At 31.0% G+C, this 17,217-nt stretch overlaps 1 protein-coding gene across 8 annotated transcripts in view; it reads right to left on the bottom strand.

The window, feature by feature from the left end:
• LOC113522741 (guanine nucleotide-releasing factor 2) overlaps positions 1-17,217 on the bottom strand; it is a 48,452-nt gene that overhangs the window by 5,207 nt on the left and 26,028 nt on the right. For 5 of the 8 annotated variants that reach the window (XM_026908538.3, XM_026908537.3, XM_026908544.3 and 2 more), the window contains 21 exons: positions 15,427-15,535; positions 15,214-15,322; positions 14,652-14,966; positions 13,309-13,450; positions 12,726-12,806; positions 11,748-11,875; positions 9,848-9,950; positions 9,266-9,373; positions 8,544-8,654; positions 7,253-7,366; positions 6,467-6,567; positions 5,853-5,876; positions 5,046-5,151; positions 4,630-4,737; positions 4,120-4,213; positions 3,816-3,911; positions 3,535-3,639; positions 2,752-2,950; positions 2,326-2,337; positions 1,069-1,228; positions 238-376 (listed from right to left, as the gene is read on the bottom strand). In XM_026908538.3, the coding sequence (XP_026764339.1) occupies positions 238-376; positions 1,069-1,228; positions 2,326-2,337; positions 2,752-2,950; positions 3,535-3,639; positions 3,816-3,911; positions 4,120-4,213; positions 4,630-4,737; positions 5,046-5,151; positions 5,853-5,876; positions 6,467-6,567; positions 7,253-7,366; positions 8,544-8,654; positions 9,266-9,373; positions 9,848-9,950; positions 11,748-11,875; positions 12,726-12,806; positions 13,309-13,450; positions 14,652-14,966; positions 15,214-15,322; positions 15,427-15,535 (2,464 nt within the window). The remainder of the gene's footprint in view (positions 1-237; positions 377-1,068; positions 1,229-2,325; positions 2,338-2,751; positions 2,951-3,534; positions 3,640-3,815; positions 3,912-4,119; positions 4,214-4,629; positions 4,738-5,045; positions 5,152-5,852; positions 5,877-6,466; positions 6,568-7,252; positions 7,367-8,543; positions 8,655-9,265; positions 9,374-9,847; positions 9,951-11,747; positions 11,876-12,725; positions 12,807-13,308; positions 13,451-14,651; positions 14,967-15,213; positions 15,323-15,426; positions 15,536-17,217) is intronic. The other 3 variants (XM_026908542.3, XM_026908539.3, XM_026908541.3) reach the window with 3 other exon arrangements.

Genomic DNA, 17,217 nt, shown 5'->3' on the forward strand with positions numbered 1-17,217 from the left:
ATGAATCAGTAAATAAAATATATGTTATTATAATACACTCTGCCCGTGTACTGAATTTCATTTAAATCTGTTCGGTTATTTGATTAATATAAATGCAAACATCTTTACAAACTTTTACATTTTCAATCTTAGTTGGATAATTTACCGATCCGCGCAAAATTTGTAACAATTTAATTCTTATTTTTAAAATGTCGTAGAAATGCCATTAACATACAACAGGGTAACGATAACACTCACCTGTTGGAAATGCAACTGTTTTTGTTTGTCGACTAGTATCTGTCGTAAGGCTTTTGCAATAGGCAACTCCTCAACATCGACTAGCCAATAAATGAACTCCATTATCTCTTGCATTAGTGGACGATCTAGATCAGTCATCCTGTAATGTTATTTAATATTGTTATACTTATCAATACATACATATGTGTTACGCCTGTCCAAATTTTAAAGCACAAAGGGTATATTTGAGGGCTTAAATTTTAGTTATGTTATAATAAAAGCAATTTAAATTTAAATTGCATACTACATACATACATTATGAAATAATATGCATAGGAGGACCAACTGACTTATTTTCATGCTCATCTATCACGCGTATACCGACAGTACAGTTATCATTCCATTTTTATTAAATAACAGAAAATACCATAGTCCTTAAGAATATCTAGCATTGAGAGACCTCATTTATACACTGGGATGCTGATGCGTTGCCCTTGCTAAGGATTATGATAATATGTCTCCGTACTTTAATTTCACTACCATATCCCACCCTCTGCAATGTTAACACAGCTGTTTAATATGATGTCATCATTCCTTTTCATGCCCAGAACGTTGTAGGAAATGGGTGTCATTACACATGGTACAGTATTCTGTTATATCCATAGTGTTGTTCATGTATATAGGCATCGGTTACCATTTTCTATCTGATGGACCGTTAGCTTGTTTGCTATTCTAAATTACGTAAAAAATATATACACAGTTTATGCAAAGGAAACTTTTATGATGGACAAAGTGTTTCTTGCCTGCGCAAGTCATTAGAGTACTCTAGAGAAATAGACTAGTGGTACGTACGTGAGATCCGCGACGACCCTGGTGAGCAGGCCGAGCGTGGAGCGTAGGTCGTGCGGCCGCGGCCGCGTGTGCCGCGCCCGCCGCACCAGCCTCGCCACCAGTCCGCTCGGCGACACCCACGTACGGTACGTCGCCAGGAACGCCTCCTGGTACGCGAAGTCTGCGCACACAAGCTACTGTTACACCGTGCACGGGAACTACCCGTCGACAGTACCTGCGACTACAACGTCTATCGTCTTAACATTATCATACTAGTTGTACGCCGTAGTTTTACCCCCATGAATTACGTTAAAAATATATATTATTATGTTAAAGCAAGATATAGTCTTGTGTATAAGATTTTATATAATATTTATTAATATGATTACTGTGCCCTTCCAGGGTTCATGTTGATTATGTACCTTTAATAGTTTAAGGTCTATATTGTTACAACATTAAATAGCAATAAATGATTAAATTTTAATTGAATTTCGATAAACCATTAGACATTTGAACATGATAGAGTAAAAAACTTCTAAACATACATACATACGTTCATCTTATAATACATATCAATTATTTAATCAATAGTTAAAAGCAGTGATAATTGATTAAGATATTTGTTAATCACGCTCAAACAGCTGAACAGATTTAAATGAAATTTAGTACACAACCAAATTATTTCTCAATTTAATATATAGATACTTTTATCCTGATTTACGTGGATAGTGTCGTTTACGAAAAAAAATCCCCAGATAATGTTAATATTCCATAATCCTATTTAGTTTACTGTTTACTCTTATATTTATATTATAATTTACACGTCAGAAATAAATGACGAATAATCGCAGGAATTGTCGAAAAGTAAATCGATTATAATAAAATGAAAAAGCTTGTAACACACTTTGAAGACTGGCAGTTTTTCAATAGGAATGCAAAAATCACATATTTTTATAAGTATACTCTTCAAAAAATGTGTTACGATATTTACCAAGCGATACGATATAAAACATAGCAAAATATATAAATCAGCTGTTAACAACATAATAAAACAAAATTAAAGTTCTAATTAAAAATGGAACAAAAATACATTTGTTAATTAAAATAGAAGCTTCATGTGCTGTGATTAGATGCAAGCCTCTTCCAACAATCAAATTAGTGAGTACAACGATGTTAAACATAAGTGAAACAATGAAGCAACATTAGTACAAGCATCAATAGATTAGTATAAAAACCAGTCTGTTTCAGCCCCAATTCATACAATGATTGAACACTTACACTCGTCCGTTTCTGTAAAGTGAAAGCATTAAGTTCAAAGGTTAAAAGCAATGGAAAAGATATGTTTCTGGCTGAACATGTTGGTTGATACATAAGACGTCACAATATGAGATTATAAATGACACAAATTTCTGGATATTTTAATATTTTACCATTACAATAAGGTAAATAAGAAATAAGAAAATAATTTCTATCCAGAAAACTGCAGTCATTTGGTGGACATAAGTATCAATAACTGACTTTGATGAACCAATGCAATTCATGCCTATATCACCTTGAGTTATGAATATTTGTATTACAATTAAATAGTTCATGGCTACCAAGTCAGAAAAATTTCATAGTAAACAATCATATTTCCCATGCAAATGAATATTAGACCTTTATTTCCCTTGAGTAATGGATATGATGCAATACAATGGATGTTACCTTTGGTAGCTTTAGTGGCAAGCACTATGAGTGCGTCGGGATGCCCGCCTCGGACCTCCGGACCGTCTTTAGCAGGCGTCTTGAGAAGCAACCAAGAACTAATATCAGTTTGTAATATAATATCTTCCGGATCTGTAGGTGCTGGACTGCTACTTTGTTCTGTTGTCGCCGCTGGGGGATCTATACTGCTTTCACTTTTCTGGAACAATACAAAATATTATATTAGTAAGTAATTATAAATAAATACATTACTAAACAATTTCAATAGTAATGTTATACATTTGCCTCTGTATTCTAACTAGATACCCCAAAATACCCTAGGCATTTTACATATGTCTAAAATATAATAATACTGTCAACCAAGCAACAGATTAAATTTTGACTAACTAATCAGAGGGTCTACTTGAAATATTTTCCGAAATTTCGGGTCAGAACGAAACACAAATTTAATACTAAAATTACATGATACACACCGTTTAAAAATATTAAGAATGCTAAAATATCGGTATTTTATACTTTTATCGTAGGATTTATAACGAACGAAATATTAAGCTTCATTTACTGGGTTAATTTGCTATGAACAAAAACACGAAATTGAATCCGAAATTTTATTTCATGTTAGGCCCTCAGGTCTGAAAGCATGAAATTTTTCAGTGAGAGCTAAATATCATATTCCCATAATTAACGTTACAAATAAAAAAGATAAAACCATAGAGATTAATTTGCTGCAACACTGAATTAAAAGTTCTGAATATACATTTTTTAAATGAATTAATTTATTACCTGTGAGGGTACAGGAGATGGAGCTGGCGGTTGTAAAAGCTCTGGTTCATGTTCCACTGGGAATTTTGCTGGAGTAGATGTACTCACATAGGATTCATCCGAATTCTGAAACAAACATTTCTGGATAAACATAATTAATTGATGAGATTATTATTAGAATATTTGTCTCATGAACAAAAAAGACGATATTTCAATAATAATAAAGTTGAAAAATAAAATTAGCATTTAATTTTTCTTGTTCAGATAAATTCATGCTTTAAATAGAAAAATTAAAAACATACCAAATTATTTAAGATCGATTCATCAGCCGAACTGTTATGTGAAGACGGTCGCGGCGACGATGGAGGTAAAAGTTCATTGCTTGAGCTTACTTGTAACTGAAAAAGAAATCAAAATCATTTTGTAATATTATAAAAAAAAATAAGAGTAATATCCAAAATACAAAAAATTTAATTATTTCGTTTCGTACACACATTTATACTCAAATAACCAAAACTTTTAACTGCTTTTGATGACTGATCAAAACTAAAATCTACTATTAGTCTACTTTTATATTATCTACTGATGGAGAGAATTTAAATTTACCTGTTTATTTTTGTTAATTTTAGGCGGCAAAGCAGGTGGTTCTAGTGGAATGGAGCTAGCTCCCGACCATGCTATCATATTCTCATCTGATCCGCTGCAAAAGAAAAGTTATATTAAAAGATAATACCAAATTGTTATTTGCCTTGTAATTTAGATGTAATAACCTATTGCACAGCATAATAAAAATATACTAGTATTAATGATAATTTTTTTGGTACAAATAATAGTAAAATAGAGGATTTCAGAGTTTATACTGCAATATACAAATACAATTAAGTGAGCGCACATCTCTGAACTCTTTAATGAAGAATTACAAAAGTTACAAATTCAACTTCAAATATGTTCAAACGAAACATGAAACAATAACCCATTGTTGATATACCCACACAGAGTCTAAAGATATGTGCATATCTCACATACACAACCATGTGTACGCTCGTGAACCTCTAGCAGGCCTCTTATAAGGACGCTTTAATATGATACATGGAATATCTCTTGTCACATTAGTACCTGAGAGGTGGGGTGCCAAAGTGCTGAACTGTGAATGACTGCGCGATCGAACGCTGAACCTGTTGATGACGCTGCACCGTAATAGCGCCCGCACTCATGTGTTGGCCACTACAAAATAACATTCATATAATATTAAATACACTACATACATTGATGACATCTATCTCCAATATTGTTAAAATATACACTTATAATAAAAATACATTGTACATTTTTTAATTTTCTTAAATGTTATGTGAATTATGTATATAAATTTCTTACATCCAATATTTTTAACATTCATAAAAAAACATTACGGTGGCTTAAGGAAATAATTCGACCGAGTATATAAATAGACTTATAAATGTATAGTAATATTTGCAAACTTTACGATATATAAAATAACATAAGGTGAAAAGAGTAGAAATTGTTCTTACCAGCCTAATGTATATGTGTGAATAGAGTGCCGGACCAGATCAGGAGGTGCTGCCGCATTGTTCGGTGGATGACTACAGTTTCCGAACATCTCCATATACGCCATTACTGTACAATCACAAATTCTATGTCACGTTCAGTTCAATTGTCGCTCTTATTCTACGGCAAACCCATAATATGAAAACAAATGTTTTCAACTTACTAATCAGTATTGGTAAGTTTTAATTTTGCTGTAGAATAAACGAGCTAGCGCTATATTCAGTTAGTCAATCACTATGAGCTTAGACAAGAGTGCGTTGATCGATACTATTACCGTCAAATTAACATGAAACAGCATGAGCAAAATATGATTGTAATAAAGCGCTAATTACATTCATCATAGGTGATAATAACTACGGCGCGAACAAAATTCCGTTGTTATTGTTAACAGACATCCAAGCGGCGTAAGCCTATTATTTACAACACACGAATGATCTTTACGTAAAGAAGCAAGGCGATCATAGTACTTTAATAACATATTTTGTCTCACATACTATGTACCTCAAGAAAGAGACAGTCATCAATCATCAAGTATGAAACAGATAAAACAGATGTAGATCTAAATCATACAATGATTATTATCTCTAATCTAAATGTCTGAAATAAAAGCTATATTACATTTGCTAAAAGCGTATCGAATAAATCTCCAATTTGTCTATATGTGGAGTGGACCCGTCAACTGTAAACTTATGACAGAATACAACTGCTGCATTCAACAAATCCGGGCCTATTTTCTGAATTGTAAGAGCGCATCGCATGCATCCACTCACCGCTGTATGCGACGCTTTGGAACACTGCCGGGCCGCACCGGCACAACAGACAAACATGCCGTTAAAACCCCATATGACAAGCCAATCAACTGTCTTTCAGTAAACCCAACCTCCCCTATATACATAGAGCATCTTTGAGATAGATATCATATTTATTATATGTATATATATATATATATATATATATATATATATATATATATATATATATATATATAACATTTAGTTTACATGTATTTGTGGTTATATCATTCACATCGAACTGGCCAAAAAGAAACATAGTGATTCAGTTTAGTGAAACAGTTAATACAATTATATTGTCAGATTTTTCTATACACCAAAAGACAATTTATATATTGGAAATGATTAGATATTGCATAATTTAATAGACCTAACGCATATTCATGCATATATTGGTTAAGCAAGTATCTGAGACAGATATATTTTACATAAAATTCTATTTTAGAAACAAAAGACGCGTATATTATGAATACTGATTTAATGCTCACATCTCACATGCCTGTGTATTGCTCCATTTTTAATAATATCCATTTATTAAGTGCATCGTGTAGTGCTGTATTTATAAAAACTAAAGTATACAGTAAATTACTCACTGTGCTTTTTCTTGAGAGGCAGCGGTGGCGGCCGCGGCGGGTTGTGATCTGCGAGAGTGTGAGGCCGCGCTTCGCCGTGCACTGTACAAACTGGACTTTGTCTGAAAGTAACAAATGTTTGATGGGTTTTATAAATTATTTTTCGCAGTAGCATTAACTTTAATTTTTTAGTAAATGTGAACGATAACTTAAACAAAGCTAAACCTTTTCCTTAGGGACTACAATATCTATATAATCGTTCAAAAGGAGCAAATGAAGACAGCATGTAACATCTGTTGTTACGAATGTTTACGGATATAAGCCTATAGTGACCATTTACCATTAAACGGGTCATAAGCTTGTTTGCTACTAATGTAGTATAAAAGAAATATTTTTATTTCTTCCTTACAAGGTAAGCAATATTATGATATACCAGTTCCTGAACTTTATTCTTTTTCCTCCCTCAGATAACAAATGGTCTGTAATAAATATAATACTGAGAATAAATAAAAATACTGTAGATATTTCATCATCTTTTTATCCGATTTTCCCTTCACATGTCCAAAATAACATATATACTATCCAAACATGCAAATAGTAACTTTAAAAAAGTACAACTCAATAAAACCAATCTTTTAACAGAGCCATCAAAACGTTCTTAACTATAATAAATATACAATAAAAGTATACAATTTATTTATAGATTTTGAAAAACAATCTAACTTAACACATTAGTATATAGTAAAACAAAATTAAACAAGTTGTTATAGACATTTCGGTATAAAATAACAAGGTTAAAATCATCACCTGATTTCGACATTAGGGAAGTGTTGCTGAACGTCGGCGCGATTAATGCGCCGCGTCTTCTTGGCCGGCAGCTCAGGCGGCGTCTCGTTCTCGTCTGACGTTATGCTTGCCAATCTGTTGAACACGGTGTTACGAAACGTCAGATCTACGTCCTTGGGTTATGTGAAAGTTTTCATAGAAAACTAATATATTCTAATTTTAAAATTAATTTTTCAAAAAATTATAATGTATTAAAAACAAATTTGTGTATTCTCAATTCTTCTGTTATCGTCCATCACAATAAGTAATAATGTTAACATTTAAATTATATAGACATATATATATAACAGACATATAAGTTTAATTAAATCAAAAATTAATAAGTTTCAAAACTCGAATACATAACTCGAAATAAATTGCGTACGAAGAGATTAATATGACGTATTATTTTTTTTCCTCAAAAGCCTCCAAAGATGAAATATTTCAACAATTGATTTATTAACCGTTTCACAAACAACTAAAATATGAGTATAGTCACTGACACGAAATAATTCAGATAAAAGGCCAACCAACCTTAATGGGCAGTAGGCATTTAGGGCTTATTATATTAAAATACGAGTAGATCTGCACCATTTCATTTATTAGTCCCTACTACAATATAAGATAATTCAGGTTGCAATTTATAATTTTAATTCTTGATTTGTTGCTGCTATTTTCATTAATAAGATTAAATAACAATGGTCATCCTATTCATGGTTGAATTAGTTTAACGCATAATAACGTTATAACTTGATATATAACTTTTATTTCTGATCAAATAAATTATAGTTATAGGCACCTAGAACATTCATTATAGTGATCGATTATTATTATTAATGACAATGCACAATACGATAAATACGATACAGGATTAAAGAAGGATATTATCCATTATTACCACGTTGGCCAGGTTGTGAGTTTTTATGTTCTTTCGTTGGTGTATTGTGCTTTAAACGCCTAGTGGCCTGTAATAACATACTTGAGATTGATAGTAGTGACGTACTTTTATCTATCTGATCAAACATAAACTGTCGCATGGAAAAATAAACACTGTCATAATAAGAAATAATATCAATATTTCATCCATAAATAAACGAAAGACAACATTAATAACGTAAATAATGCAAACCAAAAACTGAATTCAGTTTATATGACGCAAGATTGATTATAAGATGGTGCATAGATAGAAAAAATAGTTGTGTGGAGTTATAAAGATAATACGTTGTATGCAGGGTGTGGTAAAGCATCATTCAAAGACAGAAAAGACACTCACTTAGAAGAATAGTGCGTGGTAACACTGTTCATATTCATAATATTCATGCGGCTCTCAAAGCTTTGTCGTGTGCACTTCACTTCGCTCATACAGTCTGTACTGTCAAAATGACTGCAAAAACAATAACAGGAAGCTTGAACACACAAAGATTTTCAATACGAATATATCGGATTGACAATGCTATTAGAATAAGGCTTCACTATGTATTACTTTTTTTTAACAAAATTTATTATTGACTAATAGATGAACATTTGCCTATCAAAATATGGAAAGCACTATAAGGTTTTTTTTTTCAAATCATAAAAAAATACAGGCTAATTTCACGGCCATATCTTTACAGTTATGATACCAACGCGATAGTTAATAATTAAAATAATTCTAAAGATTATAATAAACGAAATATTATTTCGTGTAATTAAACATTCATATTGATAATCTTTGTCAGAAAAATGAAAAAAAAAAATAAACACGTAAGAATATAATTAAAATCGGTGTTAACATGAATAGTAGCCATAATTTATGATAACGTTGTTTACATTAAAATATCAATAATAGCAAAATTCCTTTCTTTTAATTTCATTTAAAGTTTGGTCACTATGGCCACTATTTAAATTAACACTTGTATAGAAAATTATTAAAAACAAACAACAAAAATTATATACACATAAACAAACAATTAGAAATAAACCAAACATTATCAAGAAAGGGAAAAGTGAGTATACCTATCAGAATGAGTTGAGTAGTGATGAGTAGAGAACGATGACGTGAAATTTTGTTCTGTAGCGATCTCCGCGTGACCCACGGAGACAAACCCGGACTCGTTTGAAAAGCTTTAAAATAATTTAAAGAACGGAAATTAATTTAATTACTCCTATTAATAGTCTAGACTTAATGTCGGAAAAAATAAAATCTAAAAACCACACTACAAAGGTAATTAGAAAAACAATTTATCAAGGCTATAAATCGCGACTTTAGAAGTGATATTTTTCCGACAATCATAATTCTAAACTAAATAGTATATGTGAAAATTGGATGAATTTGAATAAAATTTATATATACTGATCTTATCCACATAGTTTCTATTCTAAATCACATAGGCAAAGTCAAAATATAAAAAGTTATTCAAAGAAAAATTCCTATCTAATTTTCAAATCAAATAAACATTATACGTAGCTTTTTTAAACTAAATCAAAAGTTCTATTAATAATTTAATTTTTCTTCACACTTTACGTCTACTTAATTGTATTCCAGAAACTAATAAAAAGAAAAACACCAATACTATACATACATACTGGGTAACATACCGATTATGGTTGGTGTGTGAATGCATGTGCGCTGTACTGAGGTGTGACTCGGCTGATTCGAGGGACGTACGCACCTCGCCCGAACTATTACAACTGCACAACCCTGTAGAATATCATATGAGTATATAAAAATAGCATTACTTAGCAATCCAAAACCAATATAAAGAAGTAACCTTGGTACTCAAGTGTCAACTGACAATGCATGGCAACCTGTTTTAGCACGTATATTTGTCGAAAAGAATTACTTTTTGTAAAATTATTATATAATGCGTTATCACTTGCTGCTACTTTTTGTTTGTTACAGACATACAGCATTGTTTACTAAATATAACAACTATTAAAAAAAATCTACCAATATTATATACGTACGTACGTAATATACGTACTATCTCGAAGGAAAAAAAACTAGTATAGATATAAATCAGATAAAAGGTCTGCTGCACTATTTTTATTAAATTTTAATTAACTAACAATTAAAATCAATAGATAATATTGAAACCAACCAATTATCATTATTATCTATAATGAAATATATTCATTGCACGGACTTAACTATGCAATCGTATTACTAGAAATGGTTGCCGGAAATATGTAGCCGACTGAATCAAGAAACCTGATAAAAATTCCTCACTCGCAAATTGGTTTTACTAATCTGCTCTTTTTATCATGAATTAATTCAATGTATGTTAATAATTTCCTACTTTAATTAGGTGAAATCACGATATAATAATTACTACAATCGCGGGTGTACTTTCTCTTATAACAGAGCTAAAAGAATACTGCTACCAATTGTGTAACAACTTTACATAAATATTTGACCATATAATATTAAGTCGTATGTACTACTACTGGTAGTAATAGGGGCATTAAATAATTTATACTCGTATAATAATATTGCAGGTATGTCTAATAACTATCAAATATGAGAATGACTCAGCAAAAATTGTCATAATATAATATCGCAAACATAATTGTAAATAGATATTCAGAATTATTGAAGTAATCGCGTAACGTAGCCACGAAAAATCAGACAAGAGAATAAGTTTCTTTCAGACGTCACTTTAAATAGATATACAACACAGAAGTATGCAAGTACTGACCTAATTATCATAATAACATAGATGTGAAATGTTTTTAAATAAACCAATGAACCTATCCTAACCGGTTCAGCTACAGCGACCGTTCCAACACTCACATGTACGGGCCCTTATATGATGACTATCATAGAATCATAGCCCACTTTCTTTTAGGGGACATGCATTTTAGACTAAAGGATAATATGAGTGTTATTATAAAATTTACAAATAAGTTAGCTATGTATATTTGTAATACATTTATTTATGTATACATTTGTAATTTAAAAAAAAATATCATAAATTTTATCGCCATAATACTTAAGATTATTTATAAAAATATCTATTAAGTCTATATCAATCACGAAAACAATATGTTTAACGCACTTAATAGTCAATAAAAGATGATTACACAAGATTTTCCTTGTAATTTTAAAAAGACAACATGGATAACCATACAGAGTTTCGAGCTCTATAACAAAAATAAAATTATACACAATTCTACTAATAGTGCTTATTATTAAATATGTAATATTATGTTACTTTTATCATGATTATACTACAAATGCACTCAATTATATAACGACCATAAAAATTATACGAATTGCAGGTATAATTTATCCCTCATAATAGCCTTATTTACAATGGTTTCCCCCTATTTAGTACACACGTAAATAATCTATTAGTAAATTAATTTCCTATACGCAATAACCAAATTACGTAAATAAAACTTAAGTACATATATACGATTATACATTATTTCATGTATGAATAAATCTATCGATAATTGTTAATGATAGCTCTAAAATAACAAAATTTCTACTCACCAACAATATCATTGGTCGTAGTGAACACATTGTCGTGATTATTGGCGTCATGCACATTACGCTCTTCATCGTTGGACACATTTAGCATGGAATCTAAAGACCCGCTGCTATGTGATTGGAGGGACAACCTAGAACATAAAAAGAACATTGTTATGTTACAACTATCATCTATTGTTTATGTGGAAATTAACACTTTGAGTTCAGTTTAGTTCAGGGAGAGAGAAATTATTTTCCATTTATTATAAATCTTTAATAACAACGAAAAATACCGTAACGGATATTATTGTAAAAGAAGTTTATATGATTGTTACCTCTTGGCGCCTTAACGGCTTAACCAGTCACTATATGGAATTGAGTAGGGCATAGACTACTTTTTTATTCCCGAGGATGAATATATCGTAGTCACGCGGACGAGATCGCAAGTAATGGCGACATATATTCTAGAGAAGTGGCACCTCCATTGCTCATAATAACTTAGTCATTCATATTCATAATAATCAAGTATATCTATTATATTACATATGTAAATTATGCTAATACAGTACATTTTGGATTATGCAAATAGTATACAAATGTCAAATAAAAATATCACAGCGGTGACATTAAAATGTATTAAAAAAATGGTCTAAATATAAGTCTGTATTTTAATTTAATAAATAGGATCAACTATGTGTAATATACTTAATTATCAAATAAAATTTCAATAGTTCAAGGTCTATATCATTAATCAATAGCATATTATTTTGCGTTAACACAGGTTTTACAAATCTATTTTTAATTAATAAAATAATTGTTTTATGATTCATGTTTCAATACAAAAGTTTCCCTTAAGAGAATTTCGCAATAAAATTAAAGTCTAAATATTATAAAAAAAAGATAAAAGTCGCATATTTGCTGCAAACATGAAGCTAAGTGTCATGTAATATTTATTATATTTTTACAGAATGTATTCAATACAAAATGTAAAAAAATACTGACCTATCAATGGACAACGCTAGAAGAGAATTGTCATTTGCAGATTTACGCTTGGGCGGTAGAGGTGGGGCCAACTCGATTTTCCTGCAACATATATAATTATTATACTCTCACTTTTCACATCAAACCTTCCAACTGGTAACTATTTAGAAAGTCGCAAGTAAAATAATGAGAAAATATATTTTATAATTAGCTATTAAAATTAATTAGCACAATATCGATGTACGTAGAAAAAAAACATATCATCATAATTATAATCCTTGCACTTTTATATACCTTTTATATACCAGAAAAAAAAACTTTAATTTTCAAAAATAATTAAAAAAATAATCTAGGCTACGCTAACATATGTTTTAATAAACAGCAATGTTGACAAATTAACATTGGGAAAGTAAATAAAAATTTATTGTAATTGAAATCCGTTTATAAATTAGTAAGAATATCGTGTAACATATAAACATTCAAAATTGAGAACTTCCCACTTTTCAACATCGGTTCAAAACTCGAAAAACATGATGTATGTAAACAAAGCTCGTAAACACTACCAGTAAAACCACTTTCCGATATTCGTTCGAAAGTTACTTACCGGATGGGCCGAGCGGGCTTTGGCGGCGGCGAGTCAGGTGCGTCTAGTACGGACTCGGAAGAGTGAGAAGCGCGTACACCACTTGGCTCCGATGCTCCTTCTCCAGTTAGCAATGAACGCTCCTTAGGCGTCAGAGGGATATCTGCCAATTGTTATTATTATTTTATACTTTTCTTTATTATAAAGGGTAAAGATGATGTTCTATCTGATAGTAAGAGACAGCTATCGGCGTACACAAAATACATAAGAAATAACACCATATATATAATACAATTTAATGTAACACCCGTTCTATTCTTCACAGGCATTCATGATTGACATACTTGACAAATTTTTATAAAAACTAAGGGTGTCACTAATTGCCTAGATTGTTCAAAGTTATAAATTGACATCAAATGCTCTCCCACCGTATGGTAATAGAATAGAATACAATAAATTTTTATTATAGCAGATATAAAGTTTGACCTTACTATTTCAACGCTTCGTTACCACACTTTTACCATTAAAAATACCATAAATGCCCAGATTTTACAAAGGGGTTTATTTAATTTTAAGTACACTCAAACTTGATTATATAATATTGCGATTTCGATATATTATCCTCAAGAAATTCATCGTCGACTCAATAGCATATATATAGAATTAAATAGAAATTACTATAGAAATAATATTATAAAATCAATACAGTATAATAGTTACGAGTTCATGGAAATCAAGAAGTGAAAACACAGTAAATTACACTTGAACTTGTAAGCGTCAATAGATAATCTCCATATTATGCATATTCGATAAGAAGAAAGTAGTGCCTAGTTTGGAAAGAAATATTTTATCAATAACCTTGACTCGATTGGATTATTTAATCAACATTAAATAATTGATATCAATTTATGTAAATGAGATTTATAAAGAACATTATAATGATGATTTAAAGAGCAAATCATTACCAATAAAAATATATAAAATGAAAGCTTTATTTAAATAAAAAAAAAAGTGTTAATGGCTATAATAACGTATAGTAAATGGATTTAGTCAACTGTTGTTGTAGTAAACGTTACACTCGACATGTCCATTTTTCGTGAAATTACATTTAACGGGACACGGAAGCCAACCGCCGTCTCACAAATTAATTAGGCTTATTAACGATGTTTACAATCACCGTAGAGTTAGTCGAGAATTTAAATGGAAACGAAGATTTGTTTTTGTTGCTTAAACTTGAGCTCACGATCATTAGAATGTTTATAAGATAGATATGTTAGTACCTAAGTCACTAGACCAAAAGACCGTGATGCAATCATGTTATTTTAATATATTATTATAGAAGAAACACATTTTAGAACAATAACCTGGTAATGAGTTTCGTTGTGTTGACGAACGTGGCGAGACGAGAGCCGGCCGGGGGGAGAGTGCGGGCCGGGTCATATGTTGTTGGGCGAGCGCCGCTACTTCTTCTACAGCAGTGGTGACAGATTTTACTACTGAACTGACGTGGTCGGGAGAGAGAGCTGGCGCAGAGGTATCCAATTCCTCTTTCGCATCGTCCGCTCGAAAGCTCACCGCTGTGATTTCATCGCACAACCGTAGCAACATGGCCAATGCTGTGCACAGCCTATTCACAGCGCTCGTTAAAGTCGGTGACCGACTGCTATATGGTTTTATTGCTGAAATTAAAACAAAAATATAATTACCAATTATGATATTTAATAATATTCTAATTAATACAAAACAAAGAAATATATTGTCACATACTGAAAATCAAATTTAACTTAATAATTAATGATAAAACTTTAATATGACAATAAGATAGGTGCGAGTTTCGTTTGATCATACAAAAACGGCATTGTTCAACGCAACTAGAAACATAAAGGTAAATCACCGTTGTATTTGTTGCATAATGAGCGTATTTACCTTTGTGTATATTTGCAATTGATTCGAAAACAATGGTGCCATTGTCGGGAAGCATTTCCAGTTTCCTCTTCGTAATAACATCCGAAAAGTGTTTCAAACCAAACGTAACCTGCAACAGTGAAAAACTTCACGTTAGTAGGTACCGACAATAGATGCAATTTATTGGATGAAAGAGCAAGCACAAATAAAAAGAATAAAAAGGCATTGGCAAACCTCTTTGACTAGCCGTTCCAGTTCTTTGGCAGGCGTGACTTCCCCCTCCTCAGCCGTAACGGGTTTCGTTCCCATGTTCCGAAGTTTCGGACTGTGCGGGGAATGTGATCTGTAAAACAAAAACAAAAATTGCAACGCTGTCGCCAACCATGACTGGTACAGTCACCAACTAACCATACTAACATTAGTCAAAACATTTTTAACAAAATATTATTTTGTTTTTAATACTATTATGTGTTGCACCAAAAATTTTCGAAAATCGCACATCGTTTTTATATTTAACAATCTTTTTTTCAATCTTTTTTGCTTTTTTTTTTATAATTTCAAACAATTATTCACCCACAATAATTTATCTATACATTATATTCTATTTCTCTAAGTTGTCTATATTTAAAAACTTATTAACTTATCATCTTTACGTAATGAAAATTTTTGCTTATCTGTTATAGACGACAAAGTTATTATGTTTTTAAAAAAACTATCTCAAATACGAGAAGCTTATATTTTATATATTAAATGTATGTTGTGTTTTATAATTAGGGCGTGTATAATTGCAAATTCGGACAAACCCTAAATATTAAGTCTTTTGTGAAGCCCGCCAATATTCTTCATATATTAGATAAACATTAGAGGCATTAAGCTGTATAAATTTTTTGCATAACATGAAGATAACAAATATCATTTATATGCATTTTTAGCATATATACACGTACTTTTGATGTGCCTTGATAACACGAAAAAAAAAACAAACTTAAGGAATTATTCTATTTCGTTGGGAAAGTTTTAAAATATAAGATTCGGTGAAAATCCTTTTTAAATTTAGATTAAAGAAATAATAAAAAAGACATCGTCAGAGAGCCATTTAAATCCAGGCTATAAAAATACTAAAAATAATATTTATTTATTTATTTATTTATTTATTTATTTATGGAACACCAACAGCATATTGCATTATAACATATAGGTATAACAACATTAAATACAATACAATATTAATGCACATGCCTATTATAGGTATTCACAGCATTCACTTTAACGTAATTATACAGTGTAAGAAATTTAAGTAAATAACAAAAATAAACATGTAATCTAAGTTGTGAGCAAAATCAGAAAATAAGATTATGAGTAAATTAGATTAAAAAAAAAAAAAATATTAAAAAAAATATATATTATGACAATTAGAGTTAATGTTCATAAGATTGTTGTACAAAGTGCTTCAGCAATTTATTCCTGTAGGAATTCGAATTATCGTACACTATATCAATTTCAGGTAATTTGGCATTAATTTCATTGTATGACGCACTAATCCTGGCCAGAGGTTGATGCAGTCCTAGGTTTGTTCTGCAGCGCGGTAAGCTAAATGTTCTAGTTATAGGGTGTCGAGGATAATTTAGAGGTACCGTTAATTGGAGTGAACTCAGTAAATCTGCACAATGAATTTTATTATTGAGAATTTTATGAATAAACATTAAATCTGCAATCATACGACGCGTCTTAAGAGAGGTAATGTTAAAGAAGGACATTCTCTGACTATAAGGTCGCCTATGCGATATGTTACGGGTTATGTAAGCTAGGTGTCTAGTGAATGCTCGTTGGATATTTTCTATTCTTTGAGATGAAGAGCTGTAGACTGGATTCCAGGAAACAGAGGCAAACTCCAAACGACTACGTACTAAACTGTTATAAAGAATTAATCTAGTTTGCCTCAATTTAAAGCCTTTTAAAGAACGTTTAAGGAAACCAAGCATTTGTGCTGCCCGTGTGACAATATTATTTATGTGTACATTAAAT

Source organism: Galleria mellonella, unplaced genomic scaffold, assembly GCF_026898425.1.
Source record: "Galleria mellonella isolate WM207_F2 unplaced genomic scaffold, CSIRO_AGI_GalMel_v1 utg38, whole genome shotgun sequence".
Classification (NCBI taxonomy): domain Eukaryota; kingdom Metazoa; phylum Arthropoda; class Insecta; order Lepidoptera; family Pyralidae; genus Galleria; species Galleria mellonella.